General features: G+C 38.7%; 1 protein-coding gene across 2 annotated transcripts in view; it reads left to right on the top strand.

The window, feature by feature from the left end:
* The first annotated feature begins 6,855 nt into the window (after positions 1-6,855).
* Positions 6,856-24,214, top strand: part of LOC102309902 (adhesion G-protein coupled receptor D2) — a 90,750-nt gene continuing 73,391 nt past the window's right edge. For both annotated transcript variants that reach the window (XM_005920914.3, XM_014333179.2), the window contains exons 1-20: positions 6,856-7,015; positions 7,110-7,146; positions 7,950-7,974; positions 8,768-8,992; positions 9,250-9,891; positions 13,753-13,860; positions 14,031-14,104; positions 14,789-15,079; positions 15,611-15,722; positions 15,831-15,977; positions 16,137-16,239; positions 16,410-16,518; positions 16,758-16,813; positions 17,006-17,132; positions 18,895-18,998; positions 20,754-20,856; positions 21,388-21,541; positions 21,744-21,877; positions 22,070-22,185; positions 23,378-23,498. In XM_005920914.3, coding sequence (XP_005920976.1) covers positions 7,111-7,146; positions 7,950-7,974; positions 8,768-8,992; positions 9,250-9,891; positions 13,753-13,860; positions 14,031-14,104; positions 14,789-15,079; positions 15,611-15,722; positions 15,831-15,977; positions 16,137-16,239; positions 16,410-16,518; positions 16,758-16,813; positions 17,006-17,132; positions 18,895-18,998; positions 20,754-20,856; positions 21,388-21,541; positions 21,744-21,877; positions 22,070-22,185; positions 23,378-23,498 — 2,787 coding nt within the window. In that variant the 5' untranslated portion in view covers positions 6,856-7,015; position 7,110. The remainder of the gene's footprint in view (positions 7,016-7,109; positions 7,147-7,949; positions 7,975-8,767; positions 8,993-9,249; positions 9,892-13,752; positions 13,861-14,030; positions 14,105-14,788; positions 15,080-15,610; positions 15,723-15,830; positions 15,978-16,136; positions 16,240-16,409; positions 16,519-16,757; positions 16,814-17,005; positions 17,133-18,894; positions 18,999-20,753; positions 20,857-21,387; positions 21,542-21,743; positions 21,878-22,069; positions 22,186-23,377; positions 23,499-24,214) is intronic.

Raw genomic sequence — 24,214 nt, 5'->3', positions numbered from 1 at the left:
TCAGACCTAGTTTTATTCTTCTGCTGGTCTAACAGCACAGGTATACACAGATGCTAAAAACTAGTCTTGCCCAGCATCATTGCTCCAGTTCAACATCCAAATCTGCTTTGGATTAATATCCTTTTTTTTCCATGTTTAAACTGAAATATCATTATGCAACATTATGCCTTTGGACCACTTTTCTAAGGGTAATCATCATACTATAAAGATTTTATGTATGTGTGTTCCTTATTTCCTCCTGGATGTAAAGAGCGATCTTGATAAAACTTTGCATAAAAGATTAAATATGTAAATCACATATCGAATTTTATACAAATTCCACAGTCATATTTGTACATTTGACAGGTCAGCTGAGTATAGAATGAAATGTCAGATTAGAATGTGGAGTTATAATTTAAACATAAAGATATTTGCATGTTCCATAGCCCAGTGAGGAGAGAGGCAAGGGTTAAAAAAGCTATAAAAACACTGCTTGAACATATATGAAGTTGATAATTGTTCAAATGAAACAGAACATCTTAATCAATTTCTTGTTTGCTCCCAAACCTATGGCATGACTATACAGAGAAAAGCTTGACAGGGTGTGTAAGGAAAAAAATAAACAAATGCACAAAAAGTTTTATGACTCAGTTTCATAATTTCAAAATTCTCCAAAACTAACATTTTCTTTAATTCACTCATATTAAACTCATTAGGGTCAAATTTAGTGTGAACAATATTACACAAGTGCACATCCACACAAATCGGAATGCCTTTGATTCTTTGTGTCATTGTGGTGGATCATAAATTTGATTAGTTTTGGAGTTGTACATCTCTGTTCCTTATATTTCGTGTCATGCCTTTATTATTGTTTTATTTGTTGTTTTGCAGCCAGCAGCACATGCGCGCCTCCTCCTTCACTCAATACAGACGCGTGAGAGAGAGCTGTCTGTCCGTGCCATTCTTTCACCTCTCCTCACTATTTCCCGTGTTTAAGGTCACAACATCATCACAACCTTGCTTTGATATTTGATGCCACTAAACACTTAAATAGGAGCTTTAAACTGTTAAACTTTACTGCTTAACTGACGATGACCTGACAGCAACCAAAACCCTTTTGAAAAGTTTTGCGAGAGTTTTGCAACATAAACCAAAAATTTTGAAACGTTTCTCACCAATTCACCAAGCAAACAAACACATTTCACCATGTCAGCCAACTCGTCCTTAAGCTCAGATGACCTTGAAATATCTAAAGGGACCATTTTGGGAGATTACTATGAGGTAGAGGGTTTCCTCGGAGAAGGGAGCTTTGGTATTGTAACCAAATGTCGCAATACACAACCCAACAAACTTGTTGCTATTAACCTCCTAAGACCCGAACTCTTCCATGGCATGCATTTTTAATTTCTTTTTGATATTTGGGCATATTGGGACCTGATGAATGTAAAAACAAAGAATTACAAGATTTTTTTTTTACCTGATTTTTGTTTCTAAGAAAAATGAGAGCCACATATGAGGATATTCGTCTAAAATTTTGATAGAAGAGTAGCGGTATAATGTCCTCATAAGTGGATATCAGGCCCTTGTAGAGCAAAATTGAGTATTTTAGTCTAAATAACCCAAAATGTGATCTCCACATATGTGGACGCCAGGTCCTAGGAGGTTAAAGTCAACAAGAGCAACCACGAAATTCTGCAACAGGCAAAAATGGAAACTTTCATCCTGGAGCAGCTGCAAGGCTTGGATGTAGATAGATGCAATATTGTGGAATGGAACGGCTTTTTCCTCGACCACCAGCGGATCTGCTTAGATTTTGAACTCCTCGATCAAAGCCTGCGGGACTGGAATAACCAGGGTCTCGCAATAAGTGAATTGAGGCCAGTGTTACATCAGCTCACAAATGCTCTGTCCCACCTGGGTTCTTTGGGAATAGTGCATGCTGACCTCAAACTTGGAAACATAATGGTTGTGGACCGCGATGAGTGTCCCATCAAAGTCAAACTTGTTCATGTTTTAGATCATGTTTTAGACTCTGGCTTCTACACCAATTACTATTTCATAAAAGACAATGATAATGGACAGCGCTGGACATTTAAGACTGAAAGGCAATTTCAAGATGAGACAGATTATCAATCCAAGGATATTCGATACATAAAACCAGTGTCTTGATGACCTTGAAGAACTAGTACTGGAAGATAGCGAAGAACCTGAAAATAGCCAACATTTATTTGTCAGCCTAATCAAACAGATGTTGGCCTTGGATCCAAACCAGCGGATAACACCCTCGGAGGTTCTCTACCATCCCTTTTTCAACCCAGGCCTGCACTGGCATGGTCTCTCAGCAGCCTTCAAGTTGGAAAAGAGAAAGATCACACAAAATCAATCTCCAGCATTGCTTCAACCCTGGACAAAAGTAACAAAACATATACAGGGATTGGAAAAGGCCATTAACAGCAAATTACACTGCAAGAATTAATTAACAGCTCCAATAATTATCACTTTGGCTTTTCTCTTTTTCTTTGAAATTTTCACTCCCCCCACCCCAACCAGTCATGGCAGATGGCTGTCTCTTTCTGAGCCTGGTTCTGGCGAGGTTTCTTCCTTTTAGAAGGGAGTTTTTCCTTCCCACTGTCGCTCATTGCTTGCTCATAGGGAATCACTTGATTGTTAGGGTGGCCAAAACTCTAGGGGAACTACCAATTCTTGTGAAAATTTAAAAGAAAAAAAAAGGCCTAAAAAAATAAAAACAACTGATGAATATGTTCTTAAACTTAGGCACAATTTTGCTTAAAATCCATTAAGTAATCTCTGTGTCAAGTTCTTACCAATATTCAAAGCGGAGCAGCGGACAACTTACCATCATATCAGTCCTTCAATCAGACCTAATTTGATACAAATTGGATGTTAATTAAATGAACCAGCTTTAAGCATCAGCTAATTGTTAGTATTTTTTTTTTTAAATATAGTGCTACCCTTTAGCCTCCTAGTACAGCGGTCCCCAACCCACGGGCCTCGGACCGGTACCGGTCCGTGAGTCGTTTGGTGCCGGGCCGCGAGAGTTGAGGCTCAGGTGTGAAATGTATGGGTTATGAATAAATTTTCTTTTTTTCGGTACCGGTACTAGTTTTATTTTGTTGTATTTATCCGTGACACCTTAAAGGCCGGTCTATGAAAACATTGTCGGGCAAAAACCAGTCCGTGGCGCAAAAAAGGTTGGGGACCGCTGTCCTAGTAGACATGCCTGGGATATAAATGTGAAAATCCTCTTTTCTTTAGAAAAGTTGAGCTCTGAAATTGAAGTCAAGGTCCCTGAGATTTAAGCCTTACAGAGATTTTCAGTAGATACAACCATGGTATTGATTTGAAAATTCTGTGTTACCTCATTTACCTCATTCTTGAGTTATTGCATTCACAAACCTGGGGTCCACAGCAACCCGTCATATAGCAAACTCAAAAGATTAAGAGGTGAAACATGTTGTGGACTACATTTACAGTGGAAAATGTGCACATTCTCTAAGTACCTTGAACTTATTATTTTATTAGAAGAGTCTTATACTGTGTGAGATGTTTGTGCCTATTCTGGGTCAGTTCCAGAGGAGATGCTCGACAAAATCGGGCAGCCAACTGTGACAGTTTGCTTCAAGCATAAACAACCTTTCTTAATCCACATCACAAACTGGCATGGATAATATCTATAAACACACAGTACATTTATAAAAAATTTACAAGTTTCAAGTGCTTTGGAGAGAGCCTCATGAGCTAATAAGTAGCCTACTTCCCAAGGTCTCAACTGCATAGGTCCATTAGTGTTCTCCTCAGTCATGATTCTACAATTGGTCGCGATGCCCAAAGTGTGGGTTGCAAAGGTACTGTGGGTACATCAGAAATCCAGTTTGAAATTACTCACAAGTATGTACTACTGGTAAATATTTTGAAATTAATGTATTTATTTATATGAAAAGTTAATTGAAACATATAAGGTGGCTCGTTTGTGATATAGCAGGTAGGTCACACATTTGTCTTACCTCTTTGCATATAACTGGGTAGCAATGGCAACAGCTAACAGCCTGCGTTGTTTATGGGTTTTAATAACATTTTCAAGTAAATGCATAACTTTCTGATAGATTTTGTTTAGAGTGATAATTTAAGATTTGGTGTGGCCCATGGGATTTTCAGAAAGAAGTTAGCCACAGTACTCCTGACCTGAATGGGGTGCTTCAAGCTGCTATTGACCAAATAATGACACAGGCTTGGTTGGTCCTATTGTTTGGAACAGAGAAATGTGTGAATTTATAGGATTTTATTTATTTATTCATTCATTTATTTATTTATTTATTGTCAGCAGTGTTGGGCTTAATTACTTTGAAAAAGTAATAACTGAGCTACAAGATTCTAAAAGTAATTAATTACTTGAAAAGTAACTATTGTGTCACTTTAAAAAATTTTTTTAACCCTCTGGGGTGCAGGGTATAATTGGCTATTTTTAACTACTTTTGATTTTACATCTACATTTCACCTTTAAAAACTATTTACTTTGCCTTGTTTGGTATCATCCTTTTCAGCACAACCACACTCGTCTGAATTTACAGTTATGTTTTCATTTTGACATACTGTATTAACACAATTGATCTCAAATCAGACAAAAAACTTAAAATCTGAGTAGAAAAAGTTATATTTTTACTGTAACAACCACAAACATGTTTAATGAAACATATTTCATAACTTTAAATGTAAATATAAATAGTCAATTTTAAAAATCATATGCACAAGTTTTGCAAACAACAAAGCTATTTGCAGCCATTTACCTTTTACCCCTCTTTTTTTTTTTACAACTATTTTAAACTATTTACATAACAATCGGGTTTTCTAGATTCAATAAGATGCCACACAAATTATTTGTGCCACTCCAAAAAACATCACAGCCTGATACCTGCAGGCCTGACAGCAGGTGTATCACTCCTGTTTTCTACCTGGAGACAGCAGTCACAAGACAACACATTAACTACACACTCCAAACACACTAAACGTCACAAATCTGTCAGATCTCAAAACTCTCTCTCTCTCTTTTTCTCCTGTCTTTCTTTCTCTCTCTCTTTCTCTCTCGCCGTCACTCCTAAAACTTCCCCCTCTACCTAAACAACCAAATGTGCAGCGCAGCTGCTTAAAGCTGTAGTGCCCAGATTACTTACAGCTACTTCCCTGCCACTGATATAGGATGCAGTAAGCTGAAGACAGCTTCAAAATAGTAAAATGGTAATGCCACCGCATCGCATTTTCTTGTTAGTAACGGTAATGGCATTGCAACGATAGAAATAGTAATTAGTTAGATTACGCGTTACTGAAAAAAGTAACCCCGTTAGTAATGCGGTTACTTGTAACGCTGTTATTCCATCACTGATTGTTAGCTCATAACTTTTTTTTAAAGATGTCCCTGCACTACACTCACTTCACAGTAAATACAAAGCAGCCAGTCTTCTAGTTTCAGCTCCAACAGCACCAGTTATGTATACAGGGACGTAATTTCCAGGGGGTTTGGGGTCGAGGGGGGGGGGGGCGGGCGGTTATGGTCCCCCCCCCCCCCCAATAAAATTATGAATTATCTTGCATAATTAGGCTGTTGATTTTCTTTAGTCAATTTCAGGTATTACCAGCAAAATTGTTGCATGTTTAACCCTTTAGAGCCGGTCGGAGCGGGCACGCTCTGTTTTGCGTAACTATTTTTAAATCCCGGTAGCACTGCAACCACGTAAGCTAGCGCAATAATTTTTTTTGCATATGAAACCGGAGGAGTTGTACTTACATCTTATGCCATCAGCTTGTCCTAGGTCACGGTTTCCTTCCACATAAAGCTTTGCAAAAACTGCATAAAAAGCGCTTGCAGCGAACAAAAACATAATATTCCAGAAACACGCTTTGCCGATCCGATCAGCTGTTCATAACACTTCCTACGTTGGAATAGACGTCAGCCAATTATTGCATGTCCGCCATACCTGCCCGAAACCGGAAGTGACGTCATTTTTGCGCAAATGTAGTCTTTTTTACCATCAGGGCCTCAGGCCTATACTGGTCTTTTTAAAAGTTATGCTTTGACTTTATGACTTTCTGTGTCGTTTCTGGGATGCTTAGGACTCATATTGCACTGCTGGAAATAGTTTATTTTGATGCAATGCTGCTTTTTTGCAAATTTGCAGTATAATATTTATTTTCGTTTTTCCTGCAGTGTATAAAAATTGGTGTATTTCAAAAATAAAACTATGAAGACACTCAAAATAAATTTCCTGTGGTGGGAAACTATTTTGTGCAACTTTTTTGTATTTACAGTTTTGAGGGATAAGCCTCTTAAATTTCTCTAACTAGAAATATATGTTAAAAAAGCAAAAACGATTTTCAATTTTTTTAATTTATGTAATTTCTATGCACTTAATGCAAACATATTATTACAATTTGGGGTATAATGATTGTATTGATAGCAACTTGAAATGCTCCCAAAAATGGTACTACACCATGTAAAAATATAATATAAGCTCTGGCGGACTTGGTTCTATGGTAGGTCTTAAAGGGTTAATCATCTGGGAATTTACCCAGATTTATTTATTTATTTAGACAGAGATCTTGACCCCCCAAGGTTCAACACAAAGTAATGCTGATGTATGTATATAAGGTTTTCCTTATCCTCATAATAAATTTTGACAACCTATAGATTGTCCAGTCCAGTTAACTTGGACTGCTAGATAGATTTACATTTGCTGATGAGTGGAAGCCTAACATTTAAAGAGACCAGTCGGGAAAAGCTGTAAGGCCTCCGGAGGGCCCCGAACCTTACTTTTATGACCCCGCTCTGCCGACTTCAACAACACCCACGCCTCTCTACTGCTGCCTGCCTCTGCATCCTCCTTGCATACTCTCGGGAGTCTGCTGCGGCTGGTAGTCTTCTTGTACTTTAGTAAGCGGCTGTGAGCACACAGCAGAGAAGAAAACTTGGGTAAACTCTACAACTTGAGATGTGAAGACGCACAAAAAGGAGCGAATAGTTCAGGTAAAAACAGCTGCTTTGCTTAACTGAAACAAGGACTGGTAGGAGCAGGAAACCGAATTGGATTCCCTGCTAATGTGCATATATTTAATTTCAGGATGCAAAGGATATTGTTCTGCAGTCTGGGCCTGCTTGTGAGTAGCTGGCACATCTTTGTGTTTTTATGTTTTTTTCTTATTACATTTTTTGTCATCTTTTAAATGAGCTCATTTCTCCTCAAACAAACTGGCGCAAAAAAGGTTTTATACCTGAAGCGGTTCACTTGTTTCGAGAAGGTAAAGCAAATCAGAAACCTTTGTTAGTCTAGAGGATTCATTTTGGTCGCTGTCACTTTTTCTCACTTGTCATTTTTTTGTAAACATGTCTTGTGAACAGTGTGAGTTTTCCCAAGAAACTATCATAATTTTAGAGAAATACAATGAACGGACTTCTGTGAAAGTAGCACAGCTGGATGGTCAACAGTTTTATTAATGTCTACTTTATATGAAATAGTCTTTTAAAGGAATACTTTACAAAAAACACGAGGAGGCTAGGCTGGCAGTGATATTATGGAGGACCACGAGTGCCATAATTATTTAACCAAACAAGTAGTTAAATTAAAAAAAGTAAATATAATTAAATAGTTGAAAGATAAATGCATCATTAATTATGGCGAATAATCAAATGGGACAATCATTAATTGATTAAAATTCAAAGTAAGTAAAATATGCATCAAACATTTTAAATGAAGTGAATTACTACTTAATCATTATTAATGTACTGAATTTATTAATTACTTCAAACTTTAATTAATTCCCGGCCCAATTAATTATTTAATGATGTATAGTTTAATTCATTTTGGCACTTGCTGCACTCCTTAGTGAACAGGTGCCCAGTTATCTTTATTATTTTATACCTTTAAAAATTAGCTACATAAACACCTGTGCTTGTCTTACAGGTTTGCTTTCACAGCTATAAAGCAGGTGAGGCTCTCTCTCTCTTCTCCCATGATGTAACTAAACTAGGAACTGCAGTCATTTATGATACATATGATTAAAATGTGTGTTTGTGTGTGTGTGTGTGTGTTTGTGTGTGGGGGGTTATTTTGTTTTGTTTCACCCCAATGATGAATGATCATGAATCAACTGCTTTGTTTGTCTGAAACTGCTTGCCAGTTAATTTTGAGCCTCTGACAATGTGCAACTGCAAAACCACTTGAATTAAAGGTCTCCATTTGCACTTCAGTCCTAGGTACTATAGTTTTTTTTTGTGTTTTTGTTTTCGGGAAAACGAACAACTAAAATAACTAAACTAAATATAAAATAAATATAAGAATAACAAGCCAGAGTGAGATGCAGGACAGTAGTACAGGTGGGTTTTTTGTTTGTATGTTTATACTATTTTCTGGCTGATGGTTAGTTGTAAATAGCATAAAAACCAAAGTTGAGAACTGGCAGGTGCTTTAAACCCTAACCCTCCTCTGCATGAACCGAGAGGTTTGGAAAATGGACTCGTTCAAATGTTGAATGAAAAATTTCATTAGATGTCATTTGTATGATAAACAAGCATGTCTGGCCTGTTCTCACAAATATAATTGGTCGTGTTGGCACTGCTGATATTGTAACCATAATAATAATAATAATAACAACAAAGCCCTGGTCAGGATATGGGCAGGATTGAATCTTGAATCTCAGTAAGTTTTAGTCTGTATTTTACCACTTCAGTTTGGCCACACCTCCTTACCTGTCTTCTCACGTTTCTTCTTTTTTTGAGCAGCCTTTCTCCTGGAAACCATCACCCAGGCTTGTGATGTATCCTACTATGCCTATGTTCCTGACAGCCTGCAGTGGAACAGGGCTGGAGAAATGTGTAAGCAGCGCTCTGGGGCGTTAGCTATTGTCTCCAACGCAGAAGAAAACCGGGAGCTTACCAAATTTTTAAAATCCTTGAACATCTCTCAGTCTGTGTGGATTGCCAAGAAAGTCATAACACGCATCACAAGTAGGTTTAGTAGGTTTTTTAAAACTTTGCATTGACATTAGTGCTGGTCCTTTTATAAATTGTTTTCTTTTTGCTTTTCTTGTCCAGACAAATTCCTGCTTACTTAATCATTTAAATGTTTTCCAGCTGTTTACAGTAAAAATAAGATTGCAAAGTGATTTCTTATAATTAGCTCCTATCTTTTCCAATATTTGTGACAGCATTTTTTCTTAATAGTCTTCTTTTTCCCTCTCTCTCTCTCTGTGGTGACACCAAAGCGTCCTCCAAGACCCTCATTCTAAATTTCACTGGGCGCTCGAACAGGACGCATGCCCGTCTTCGCTACAGCTTCCCCTCCATGGGATCATTGACTGTTTGCACCCTTCTGCGCTTCAATCCACACTGCTCTGGCCGTTCCACAGTCTTTTCATATTCCATTCCGTCATATATTAATGAGTTCCAGCTCCGTGCAAACCTGAACCAGGGCAAGCCTGTGCAGCTGGCTCTGCTCGTCCATGGCATTCACGGGCCTTACCATGACGCCTTCAACTATGATGACTCCTGGCACTCTGTCTGCGTTTCTTGGAGCCAGAATGGTGGACGCTGGGCAATATATGCTCATGGTCACGCTGTGTCTGCGGCTGAAGGCCTAAACAGTACAGACAGCATTGGACCTGGTGGCTTTTTCATTATCGGGCAGGAGCAGGACACCTTTGGGGGGTCATTTAAGAGTGACGAATCATTCTCGGGGAGCATAACAGAACTCCACATTTGGAATCGGGTACTGAACAGCAGCGAAATTTCCAGCATGGAAAAGAAGTGCTCACTCGTTTCCTCTGGGCTGGTGTTCAAGTGGAGCGAAGCAGCAATGGAAATAGAGACCTCCCTTACAAAGCAGTGGAGTGACAGCCCATGTCAAGGTACATTAATCAGGATGCAATCAGACGACATGGTCAAAAGCTGAAGGGTTTTTAAAGGCTATGTATTATTATAGCAAATTTATTCACCAACTAGAGGAAAGTATGGAGTTTTGTGTTATTTAGACTATAAAAGACAAAAGAGACTCAATCTATCCACAAGCTCCAGCGGTAGAATTACTTATACTTGGTGTTTGCAGTTTAAGCAGGTTGGCACTGGGCCTGGGTGGAGCTGCTGTACAGAAAAACGATTACAGAGAGTCCATTTGAAAGTCATTTTTGACTGCAATCATTTCAGTAACGTCAGACATAACAAAAGATCTAAGCTGGCCTGTTGTAGTTAACTCTACCTATATTACTGATATAACCCTCAGTCTCTGTCCCATCATCTTCTACACCCACATTATTACCCAGCCATAATGTGATCAAATCTAAAAAGTCTAAAAATGCTTTGACTTCTAGAACCAAAAGTGATGTCATGAAATAGTGAAACTGTTTAACTGCACAGAAGCAGTTTAATCATAAATGACATCTCTTAGTATTAAAAAAAATGTAACTAAAACTGTTAAATGTCATTCATTTTATTTTTATTGGCTCTTTTACAAAATCAGATCATTTACAGATTTAAAAAAACAACAACTAGATGTGTAAATATCCTATGATCACATGTTATGTCGTGTTTGCTATAGTGGCAACCAATGACCATTTATTATTCAAGTTTTAAACATTAGTAAACAAACACAGGCACACTCTCAGCATCTGTCTCCCTTCCTTCCTCCCTAAAATGAATAAGGGAGCTAGTGACCAAGTTGTAATTGGCAGCTGGTGGGGCTGCTGATGTTTCTGGTAAATGCTTTTTGACTCATATCACCCCGAGTCCCACCCTTCAAAACAGACGTCTCCCCTTCTGACATCATGGTCTCTAATGAGCAGTGAAATTCCAAAAATCTCCCTTTCCCTGCTGGAGTCGAGCGTGTAGAAAGGCAGCGTGTTGGAATTCAGTCACTTATTTTCTCTCACACAATCAGAATTTAATTGCAGGTCTTTTAAAGACTATCTCTGTGTGTTTGTGTGTATTTAATGCGATCAATGTAATGTTTGTAGGGTGGCTGTTGCCTTCCTTCAGTTACTGGACTTGAAAGATCTTGGCACTGCCTGCTACTCTGTCAGGCGGGTTCATTTTTCCCTCTCTCTCTCTTCCTCATCAAACCATCTCAGACATACACAATCCAGCATCAACATTAAAAACTCCTGCCAAATACTGGCTAGATCACCATTTGTACATCCAGAGCAATTATGGCTTGGCGTGGACTTCACAAGGCCCCGAAAAGCATTGTGTGTTATCTGGGACAGAGGCGTTAGTGGCCGATCCAGTCCTGTGAGCTGGAAAGCGGAGCCTTCAAGAGTTTACACATGTTTTTCCAGCGCATACCACATATGTTCAGTCATATTGAAACCTGGAGAATATATGGGTCAAGCCAGCACCTTATAAACTCTTGCTTCTAATGTTGTGGCAACAAGGTATAACATGGAAAAGTCCTCTATGGATACAAATTATTATTATTAGAAACAATATCAGCTTTACACTTAGAAGTTAAACATTGTTTTATACTAAATAACATCATCTAGCAGTTTATAACCATGACTGTGCTTTAGCATATATAAAAGCAGTAACTTTGATCTACAGCTCCACTCCTGCTCAGTTTGAATCGAATGCCAGCACATGCCAAGACCAGTTTCATTCAGCTTAGCGCTCAGACTTTTCTTTTACTGGAGAGCTATGTTGAATGCGGTTTGGTATTGTATTGCTGCAACAAACAGGTCGTCCTGGGTATGATCAATTCACTAAAAAGTCCAAATACATTAGAGCAACCCGGGACCCCCGGGACCCCCGGGCCTCGGACCGGTACCGGTCCGTGAGTCGTTTGGTACCGGGCCGCGAGAGTTGAGGCTCAGGTGTGAAATTTATGGTTTTCTGGGTTTTTATCGGTGTTCAGCATTATTTTGTTATCGTTTTTATCATTAACTCGGTTTTCCTGGGTCTTTTCACGTGTGTTATGAATAACTCTTCTTTTTTTTTTTCAGTACCGGTACTACTTTTATTTTGTTGCATTTTTCCACGACACCTTAAAGGCCGGTCCGTGAAAATATTGTCGGGCATAAACCGTGGCGCAAAAAAGGTTGGGGACCGCTGCATTAGAGAATATCGGTGGTCACAGTTACTTTTAATATTAAAGCAAAAAGATGCTTTTGAGCCGTGATATTCCTTAGTGTACCATAAGTCATCAGTATGGCTGCCTGTGGTTCTCCAAAACCTCTATTTGTCTTTCATTGTCAATGGGGCTTTTAGTAATCCCCCAAACCATCACAGTTGTTGGCTTTTGAGTTGTATATTAAGTATTAATTGTATACTCTTATCTTTAGCTAGAACAGGACAGTGTCCCACTTTACCCCAGTCTATTTTAAAGGAGCTCAGCCCCAGGAAAGACATGTTTGTTTCGATAGTATAGAGCTACAACATAACATGCTGGACTATCCTCATGTATTAACCAGAAATTTTAAAACGCACCCTCCCAATTTGATGGCTTCCATAATGTTGCTGCTGCCCTACATCATTTCCCGTTATGTCGACCCCTCAGCCACCCCAGCATCCACCTGTAGGCTCCTGGGGATGGTTAACTTTTAGTCCCTAGTTTCTACTATGTGTGCCTGTAAGATCATGGATCAAATCATGTTAAGCCTAATCATTTGTAAGATGTCCTTTAGTAAAGCGCTATACAAATACAGACCATTTACCATTTTACCATTTAATTATTAATATTTTTTTTTAAAATTAGTTTAGTTTAGTACACAACTTCCCTAGCCGTTTGCTTCCCCTGTCTTAGTTTTTTTTCTTCTGATCCTGGCATCAAATTCATAACAATCATAAATTCTTCCTCAGAAAAACTACATTTGATTAATGTATTTTCTGCTATTTTTAATCAAATATAGGCTTCAAAAGATTTGCTGATCATTGCATTCTGCTTTTATGTACATTTATTTACATTCAATAAAACAGATTTAGTATGATGTGTTGCAGACCAAAATAAAAGCTTACGATATGTGTCCAGATTCTGCTAGCAGTGAATAAAAACTAAGATATACATAAACATATATATATGCATAAAGTGTTTTAGTATACAAGTAAAATATTTTAATATGAATAAAGCAAAACAGATTTTAAAATGCTACAATGGACAAATAGATGCCTAGAGTGATAAAATAAAATAGAATAGAATTCAACTTTATTGTCATTGCACATGTCACAAGTACAAGGCAGCGAAATGCAGTTTACATCCATAAGTGCTTTAGCCATAATAGATATATTACCAAATATATATTGGCAATAATATAGATATATAGATATATTATAGAAATAGGTTTGTTAGGTATGAGGGTACAAAATATGGGTCTATTATGGGTATGCATGTTGAGTAAAATATCCAGAAGCATTTGCTAACTGTAAATGAGTAATTTGAAACCATGTTTAATTTACTATTAGTGCAATATTTATACTTAGCCGAGTTAACAAACTTACTCCATTTCTAACGGGGAGAGCAGGTCAGGTTATGCCTATCTGGGTCAATTTGAATTCACGCAGTTACACCTTATTATATTGTATTTGTAGACTTGTTGATTAGTTTAAGCACTGCTGTGTATTTTTAGTTTCCTGTATGAAATGTCTCACATTTGCAACATTTCTCTATTTTGTATTATCCAAACTACTGTCTATCAGCATAATATCAATATTGATATTTCCCTATGCGATTTTCAACAGCTTAATAATATGTATAAGCCTCACGATTCCCTTCACCATGTTTGCAGAGAGCCAGAGAACCGATGAAGAGTGCGGCATTTTTGACCCCGTCACGGAGCATTCCCGCCTAGCCAAATGCAACTCCTCCAGAGGAGCTGTCTGTCAGTGTAGGCGAGGTACAGATAATAATTATTGTGCATCAACAAATGTGATTGAATTATGCAATTCAGTTTTCTTGCTTTTAAATTATTTTTAAATAGGTTTTTAGGGTGCTGTGTGTGCTTTTGTGTGCTAATGGATTATATTATATTATATTATATTATATTATATTTGTCCGTCTCTGCAGAGAAGCTGGGTGTTTTCAGTTTACCAAAGACACCATTCTTCAGGAGGCTGAACAAGGATCTCATCAATAAACCTGTGAGTCAGCCTGTTGAGCTTTGAGGTGGTTATTAGGTAGTGCAGTGGTGGTACAGTCTGATAAACTACCAAGTATTCATGTTAGTGAGCAGATCACCAAGTTAACACGTGCTAAAAAATCCCCCAAAAAGAATATTCTTTGATTATTTACGTTTCATTTCACTCGCTGGGCCCACGTCCTCATTTTGGGGTTGACAGTGTTTTAGTAGGTAAAGGTGAATGGCTTGGACATGAATTGAGCTACGGTTTGGGGAAGGCCTCAAAGGGGACTGGCTCCCAGGCCTGGCAGATCCCCATGTACTAAATAGAAGTGAAGAAGTTAAAGAATTGAAAAGGAGAGGGAGGGTGGGGCACGTAAACGAGAATGACAGCTTGTTGAACTGGGGGCACATATATAGATAAGAACCAGAAGGAGCGTGTCTGGAGGCGTGGTCCCACTCCTGAAATTTCGATACTTTATCTCCAATTAAGCTGTTTTGTGGAAGATGTATCCAAGACAAAATTGACACACTATCTGATCCAATTTTAGGAGAGTCATCATCTCAACTTTGTACATTTGTTAGGATCAAAATCCCAGAGAATCACCTAAGAATGCTTGGTGAATAGAAGTGATTGAAGTATAAAAGGACCAGTGAATCAGCAGTTAAGTTAATGTTATAACTTTGTTCTATTCTGTTTATTCAGGTAACAGGAGGGGTGGGTGCTAACAGCTCCTGGGACAAATTGACCTTGCTGCAGCAGCTGACCCAAGCTGTCCTACATAAAATAGAGGCAAGTGGCCCGCTCCTCCTGACCGCCAACGATGTTTTCTACCTCTCTCAGATGATGGACGTAACTCCACCAGCTAGATTTCACTCCGCCGGAGATAATGCCACAGAGGTCATGGTGTCCATTGCCACCAACTATCTAAATATTGCGAGTCTGATCCTGGAGCCACGCATGGCTTCACAGTGGATGGGTCTGACGGATGATGGGGTGAGGCGTAATGTTTCTGTGATGATATCTCTGTGAAATCCTCCAATTTTTTTACTTAATTAAAATTGTGTGTTTAATAACATTTTACCTCCTTAAATTATTAAAAGCATTGTAGCAAATTAGTGTACCCTGGGATTTAAGCGCATACGGACTATGAGAACCTTATTTAATCCATCAGAAAAGAATTTAAAGTTGTTTCTTAACTATACATAAGAAACCTGTTTGCATCACTTAACAGTCTGTGTTTCTATCCATTATTTATAATGCGGATTTAGATTTAATTACTTGCTGGGTACACCCTGGATATGTCACCATCTATATCTATCACAGGGCCAACACACAGAGACAACTATTCATGCTTATGTTGCACAAACAGGCAATTACATAAGACATACAGGCCCCAGCCAGCTGGTGCATACATAACCCAGGACTCTGTTGCTTTGAGGCGCCCTGCTTACTTACTTAAATATAATCTACTCTCCAAAGATAGTTCTTCACCTCCATTAACCTGTGTTTGATCGATTTGTTCAGGTCAACATTGGCCCATTTACGCTTGTCAAGACCATTGATAAGTTCACTGAAGCTTTTGCAGAGATGCTTTGTACTAAGGGAAGAAGCTTGAGTCTTTCTACCAAGAATATAGGTGAAAGGACACACACACACGCGCGCAATGATCGAAACATTTGGTGGCTCTTGGCTTTCTAACTTGTGGTTTCTGTTAATATTGTCATTGCATCTGCTTGGCTGTCAGATGTGTACATGAAGTGGCAGAAGCTGTCCCAGGAGAGCTGTAATCAAGTCTACAAGCCATCTGCGTTTGGCTCTCACAAGCCCAGCAGCAGTAGCCACGATGAGTTGCTCATTCCTGAGACCGAGCTCCAGAGGATACACACACTAGGTAGTAAACACACACACACACGGAAATGCACTTGTTCTAGAGGCTAACCGTAACCGTTAGTTTACACTACAAATGCTATAGACACATATTACATTGTTAGATGCTCACCTAGATGAACCACTGACCCACACAGTGTTTTTGTCCACTATCTCTAAACAGGATATGAGGAGGTGATATTTATTCATACCCATTACAACCAGTTCAGTGACATTGTATCAGGAACAAAGGAGTCTGCACTGAGTGACCAAGAGAAAGTGAAAAGGTTTCCTGTTGTTTGTTTCTCTGTTTTTAATGAACTGTAATTTCTTATCTTATCTTTGTGGTCTGGATTCAGCCACTTTTACTCTAAAGCATGGGGATTAATCTGATGGTTGTAGTTTGAATTGATTATGTAAGATGTATCTCAGTGACAACCATTGCCTGTTTTCCCAGAACTCTCCCAGGAGATCTAGCATCGGCTATCATATCAGCCACGGTCCGCCATGCCTCGAACCCCGAAACTATACCTGTTGCTGTCAAGTACACCCTTTCATCATCACAGGTGGCGCAGCCTATTGTGCAGAGGATGTCACACAGCATGATATTAGCAGCTATGCAATTTTCGTTTATTAAAAATAAGTTGCAGCATTTTATTTTACAGTAATTTTCATCACTTAGCAAGCAGCAAATGGAATAGAAAGAAATAGTCATTTAAAATAAGCCAAAGTTTGATGACCAACCACAGATAAATTAAAACGAGGATAAAGATTAAAACAAATGCAAACATTATTCTGTTTCTAGGTGGAGTATTCAAAGAGAGTTATTCCTGTTTGTGCCTTCTGGAATTTCAGTCTGACGTAAGTTTGACCAACAGCACAGTCACATGAATATGCCTGAAAATTGTATTATTTCAATTAATTCGATAAATGATGTAGGAAGTAGCCTGTTGTTTGATGTTTTATAAGACATGTCACTATCCCTGCAGGATGTCTCAGTCCTAAATATGAGTGTGATTCTTTACCAGTGAGTGTGTTTGTGCTTGTGTATAGGCACACGAATACCAGTAGCTGGTCCAGTGAAGGCTGCACAGTGATCCTTGATGGCTCTAGTGTCACGTCCTGTTTGTGTAACCATACAACAAACTTTGCAGTGCTGATGAATTACCTCGAATCACAGGTAACTTGAGCTCGATTGTGATGCCCCCATTTAAATCACACACATCAAGTTTTAGGTTATTTAAGGTAAACTGTGAACAATCTTGTAAAGGTATGACTTATGTGGTGCATTTTTTTACAAGATGTATGTATGCATATCCGGAATAATAAAAATAATCAGGGTTTAAAATGAGGTAAGTACAGTCTCAGACGTGTCACATTACACCACATCTTTATTAATTTATCAAATATTAGGCCAAAATGCGAAAACAGTGTATGATAAACTAAGTGCACTGTTACTTCTTCCATACATATTAAATGGTAAATAGCCTGTATTTATAATGTGCTTTACTAGTCCCTAAGGACCCCAAAGCGCTTTACATATCCAGTCATCCACCCATTCACACACACATTCACACACTGTGATGGTAAGTGGCTGCTAAGCAAATAGAAGTGAATAAATGGTTATTGATAAGTGTGCCCACCTCTATAAAAGCAGATGTTTTAGCAGTTGGCTGGTCTGGAGCATTCAGGTCTGCTTTCAAATTCAGATAATGTTCAGAGAAAACCCCAAAGCTACACTTCAGGCCTCAGTTATGATGCTAAAGTTCATGAAAGTACATTTCATGAACATTTCATGCATTTCATGCAATTTTGCATTTGCAAAATCACAGTTGTGCAAGCCATGAGATCCAAGTGGAGATGTTTGGCCAGAATGCACAGAACCACCTTTAGAGAAAACTAAACACAGCATGTCGGCACCAACACCTCATACCAACTGTCAAGTACAGTGGTGGAGAGGTGATGATTTGTGCACCTAGCAGCCGTTGGTAAATGACAAATGTAGCACTTTTCTACTCTACCTGAGCACTCAAAGCACTTTGTACAACTTACCTTATTAGCCCATTTGCACCTATTCATAAAGGAACTTTTTTTCTATGCTTTTTCTAGGTAAGGGCTTTCTGTTTATCTCACCTTCATACTCTGATAGATGCAAATGAGAACAACTTGGGCTCAGTAGCTTGCCCAAAATGAGAATAATGTGAGAAACAATTAAAGTTACTTCAAGTTATTGCAGATCAAGGTGGTTCTACAAGCTGCTGGGCCTTAAGTTGCACTTAGTTTTTCACAAACTGCTTCTGCATTTTTCTCTAGTTTGTGTTAAATAAATAGTGACGTGATATAGTAAGTCTTTTATTGTTCATCTAAGACCTGGTAAGGAATACATTTTGAATAAATGTTCTAATACGGTATAGAATTATAGCTGATGGAGGATGTACTTTATTCTTTATTATGTAGGGTTTTTAACTTTCAATACAAAGCCCTTTGAGGTGACTGTTGTTGTAATTTAATGCTATATAAATAAAACTGAATTAAATGTATTTGAATTACTTTTTACCGTGACTGCTTGTCTAAATCAAGATCCAGTTTAATATTCGATCTTGGGGATAGGATTTGCAGTACATGATGTCTGCCAGCAGGTGTCACTCATACTGCGCCTGTTGTGTTGACGGATGTAGAATGTAGTACAGCTATTCTCTCTGTTTACCTGAAGAACATAAAAGTTTGTAAGTTCATCAAAGAGCAACACCATCAGCAAGATTTTGAGTTTATAAAAATACAACCATTTATGTATAGCGATGACGTAAGAAATCACTTTCTTTCAGATCAAATGAGGGATTTTTCAGATATGGGACGGCTGCTCGTCAACCTCTAGGACTCTCTGACAACATTCTCCCCTCTTTTGTCTGTCTCACACAACTTGCCTTTCCTTTCTGTCCCAGTGGAGTCCAGAGGAAGAGCTTATTTTGACCAAGCTGACATTCATTGGCTGTGGCGCATCTCTGTGTGCTCTGGTGGTGACCTTGATGCTGTTCACTGTGCTGGAGTAAGTAACTGATTTTTCCTGACCTGCTTGTCTATGATGCGAAAATAGCTGCCTGTTTTCTGTCTGCCTGAGCCACGAGACGCAATGCAGCCTCACCTTTTTCTGTGCTGCTAAACACAGCAGTCACTTTTTACACATGGTGTCAAGCAGATGCAGTGGTTCTGCTATACATATTTTATGTTGTATACTGTATTGTGTTGCTCAAGTACCTACATACTTTTGAAAACAGGATCATCATTATTTCCAAAGTCAAAATAGCAAAAAACTCTCTTTATAATAGTGGTCTTGAAAATGCTAAAAGCTTATAATTTGGACTCATTATATGGAATTTATGTAGCACAAATATCATTTAGGCATTTTTTTGTGTATTTTTTACACCTTTTTGGGCATTGCCATGTTATAAGAAAGACACGCTGAGATAACTGATCAGTAGTATCATTGCTGCTCTGTTCCTAAAGCTATGATAGTATTGACTTGCGTTAATCCAGTAATTACTGTTGTCTACATGTGAGTCCACCCTGAAGGTTTATGGTGGCATTCTCTTGCTGTTAATTAACATTACGGTCATTGAGGGATCGCGATCAGCTGGAGAGGAGCTGCCTCGGCAATTTACGACTGCCCTAAAAACAGAGAGCGCAGGCTCGCGTTCCCGCGCGCTGATGTATGATGTACATGTGTTTGTGCGCTTAAATTCACTCGCAACCAGAGACAAAGCTGAGGCTCACAAAGCCGAGGACGCTTGTATTCATGCGGCGGGATTACAGTGGTCTCAAGCAGTGATGCAGACATGAAATGAGCCTGATGGGCAGATAATGAGAGGCTCTCTAGTTAATTTACCTCTCAGCCAGTTTCAGCTGTCTCTTGTTTTTCTGTTTTCTGTTTGATATTTCAGTCTGAGATGGAAATATTCAATGTATTGAATGTAATACGAGTAGTTGTTTTGATCTTTTTGGGTGTTTGAGGAAACAGTGACATATATGGTTTCCTTATTGTGGTGCCATTGACATTTTCAGTTAGTTATGCGAACAGGTGTGGGGTAGAAGGCACAAAGCACGTTGTCAGTATTTTACGTCACATCTCAGAACCAAGTCAGTCTGTGAATTAGTGAGATTCTGCACAATTCTTAGTTCTGCTCCTTTATTCTGTATGAAAAGCTTTTCTTTTATCTAATCCCTGGAGCCGCCTGAAGGCAGCATTCCAGTTAACTGTTGATCAATCTGCTGCTATTTTTGAGAAGTGTAGCACCGGAGCATAGTGATATTATGTACCAGCTTCCCTTCTTGTTTACCTTAATATAATCATGTAAAACACGCAAGTGCAAGATCACTACACATACCATAGTGTCTGTTACAGCTATCTGTTTCTTATGACCAGATATTTGGCTCATTTATGACTGGTGGCTCCTCTGTCTTACATTTCAATTGATGTTATTGGTGACATGTGTTAAACAGCAATGTTGCAAAACCAGAGAAATAGGGTAACAGTTTTGTGTAGTGCCGACGTGGGATAGCTTCCAATTTTGTTGTACTATTGTACTAGGTATGACTGCACAATGACAATAAAATTTATCTTATCTTATCTTATCTTATCTTATCTTATCTTATCTTATCTTATCTTATCTTATCTTATCTTATCTTATCTTATCTTATCTGTATAACTGAGATAGCATTTGATTGGTGCAATGCTGTGTAAGCAGGCTCCATAGCATATATCTTCCTTTGGATGAGGTTTTGTTATCCCCCTCTGTATCCACAGTATCCCCAAATCCGACAGGACGTCCATTCACAAGAACCTGTTCGTTGCCCTTATCTGTGCCCAGGTGATTCTGCTGTGCAGCGGCTCAGCCATTCACAACAAGGTAAATGTTATGTTGATTTTTAAAAGTAGGTTTGCAGATTTCATAACCTTTATAGAGGGTATCATTAAATATTGTTAGAGTTACACCTATTTGCAGTATTTTTACAGTGAAACAAGCAAGTGATTTAAATCTAGATTTAAGAAAATACAGAGCATTTATAACACCCACATATGAATTGTGCAGTATTTAGCTGAAGCTTAGAAATATTTGAAATGACTGTCTAAATGAAAAAACATGTCTTTAGTTGGTTTTTAATTCCTATTGCAAATAAATCATAATCATTCATTTACACAAACTAACATTTGCTGAATAGAGGCTACAAAAGCATGCATACAGTTATCTTGTGATCGTGGGATTGATAATGATGTCAATGGGATATTTCGTCTTAAACATACAGTTTAAACATTTTTCATTTGTGTGTGTAGTTAAGGCTTGTAGCCATTCTTGACTTTTATTACTTAGTATCACTAATGCAACTTTCATCTCATAATGACAAATCTTATGTTTATGCCTGTGCTTGTGTGTTTTAAGGTGGCTTGTACGCTCGTGGCGGCGCTGCTCCATCTCTTCTTCATGGCGGCATTTAGCTGGATGCTGGTGGAGGGTCTGCTGCTCTGGAGCAAGGTGGTTGCAGTCAACCTAAGCGAGGAGCAACATATGAAATATTACTATCTCATCGGCTGGGGTACAGTTACATGACCAAACCAAATTGTTCCTTATCGTTACACATGCAGACGGGCTGCCAGGTTTTTGTTGTGGAAGTAGTTGATTTGTCACACTGTGTAATGTGCAGTGCTCTAACTGACTCTCTATATGTGCGATTCAACAAAACATCAGTGCTTTTACCTCCTCTGTGTGTATTTTTTAAAATCTCTCAATCTAACCAGGTCTGCCTGTGCTGATAGTCACCATCACACTAGCGTCAGCCCCGAGCAAGTACTCGGCTGATGACTACTGCTGGCTCAGTCTGCAGAATGGCATTATCTGGGGTTTTGCTGGGCCTGTCATCTTCATCATCATGGTCAGCAAATTGAATTATAATTAGCTGAACTGATGTTGTTAAAATAGAGCATAACAGGGATAATAGTTTTGGACTATAAAACCTAATGTTACTACCTCTCCTTAGATATTTGTATTTACTTTCTTTTATGACGGTCTCTGTGGAATCTTTGCTTCTTTCTCATTTCTGTACTCTCCTGATTTTATTTTGAAGGTGAACATATTGGTATTAACCAGGGTTGTGGTCATCACAATCTCCACAGCCAAGAGAAGGTCCATCATGTTGGCCATGGGAGCCAGTCCGGTGGAGCGAACGTATGAACAGATCAGGTACCAACCACAAGGAGGCACCATTTGTCCTCTTTTTAATGTGTATTGGCCTCGGCCAGAGGCCTTGAAACGGACAAGCTGTAGTCGTTAAGTGATTTTGTACTGCATTTTGTCATTTTAAATCAGTGGCTTTTGTTTATCAGGCGAGAGAGAGGAATACTTTTGAGTGGATTTTATTAGTGATAGCCATATAAAGGACTTAACTGATTGCAATGTTATACTCTCAGTGTTTAATATCGTTTAAGTCCTGCCAAATTGTATATATTGTCTTGCAACCGTATATTTAACTTGTGCTTATGTCATAGAAATAGTTCAAACTATGGTGTTGTTTGGAATTGAAAGATTATGTTATTAACTGACAAATTTATATTCTTTCAATTTAAAAGAAAAATATATAAATACATATGATATGTTTGTTAAGTTATTTTAGTTTGGATTAATTTAGTGTTAATTTGAAATGTAGCATGCGTGCAAATCACTAACTCAAGTCCCGGAGTTTTGTACAGTTAACTTTTCTTGTTCCATACCATCTACCATTGCTAAACCTGCCTTGGTACACTGACGTCTCCGTTGCTGTTGCACTGTGATGTCCGTACAAAAGCACCATCCCAGGCTGCGTCCCTGCTGTCTTTTCCCTTCAGTGGGATTGGAGTAAAATCCTGCAAGCTTCTATGTAATCCTAGCAGATGAAATCATGATTGTGGGCGTGTTTGAACCTACCTTAGTCCACTGGGGCTCACAGTAGGTGCTTTATGAAGGTTTTCAAAACAGGCCTTGAACTATTTGCCTGGGTGGCAGCCATCTCGGAAACTCAAACACATTCCTCCGCTGAATAAACTAGGGCCCGTCGCATGCCATGTCACACACACGAGAACACACAGACAGCTGTTGCGGTTTGGCGGTCACCTAAGCGGAACGCTAATTCCACTCTAAACAGAATTAAGGTGGATTTAAGGTGGGAAGTTTTCACCCCGTGAGCCTTCCAGCTGTATAGGCCTGTATATGGAACAACTGGCTCACCGGAACTTCTCAGTTTTGACAAAAAAAAAATAAAAAGTTGGGAAAGTTGGAAATTGAATAGATGATCAGAAGGAGAACCTGAAGGAAATAATTAAATACATTTTACGTGGTTTGCTCAGCTCAATCAGCTACTTTAGAGTGGTGTGATTGGTTGTTGTGTTTGTGGGTACAGGGCTGCAGTGAAAGCAGTGTTGGTGTTGCTGCCCATCCTTGGACTGACGTGGCTGTGCGGTGTTTTGGTTCCTCTATCCATTGTAATGGCCTACGTCTTCATCCTCCTAAACTCCCTACAGGTACACACACACACACTCAGCTCACAGATGTTGTGTTCAGTGTGTGAAAGTCTCGAAACCTAAACAATATTCGGGAAAATAATATCAGTCGTGACTGCAATACGTTTACGCATGCAAAAGCTCGCCTGGCGATCTGTATTGATTATAGCGTATAGAAATAATACGCTTGTTATTTACACTATAATTACAATGAGACGTCTTTTGAAATAAACAAATCCAAGCATGCATAATTCTCTCAGTTGTAATATCTCCAATTAGAGAAGTACCTTCATATCGCACGTATTTTTGAAAATCTTGTCATAAAGAAAAAAAATGGAATAAGGCTGTGGCGAAAACTTTTGAACAACTTGAAAAAAAGTTCAGACTTTTAACAGCTTTTTTTCATCAGTGAGAAACAGAAAGGTTTTCCATTATACATTGTAATTCTGCCCTTCTCACATGGTGAGGGTACACAGACTGTCAAGGTTTTTATTTGTCAGTGACAAGGCTGAGGCAGAAAGGGGAAAAAAAGAGCTCCGGTCTGGCTTGTGTTAAGGAGGTGCTTCATTTTAACAAGGAAAGTGGGTTTGTATTGTTTGTTTGATTATTTGTGTTTTATGTATTCAGAGGTCAGCATTACTCTTGTTTTTTGTGCCTTATCAACGTTGGTTTTTAGGCTTTTAGTGCTGAAAGTTAGCAGTTTGACTGCCACAAACTTTGAACAAAGATATATATAT

The sequence above is a fragment of the Haplochromis burtoni genome, unplaced genomic scaffold (assembly GCF_018398535.1).
Source record: "Haplochromis burtoni strain Fernald_Lab_line unplaced genomic scaffold, NCSU_Asbu1 Contig_5, whole genome shotgun sequence".
NCBI classification, from domain to species: Eukaryota; Metazoa; Chordata; class Actinopteri; order Cichliformes; family Cichlidae; genus Haplochromis; species Haplochromis burtoni.
The sequence above is the reverse complement of the archived record's forward strand: the minus strand, read 5'-3'. Positions and strand labels throughout refer to the sequence as shown.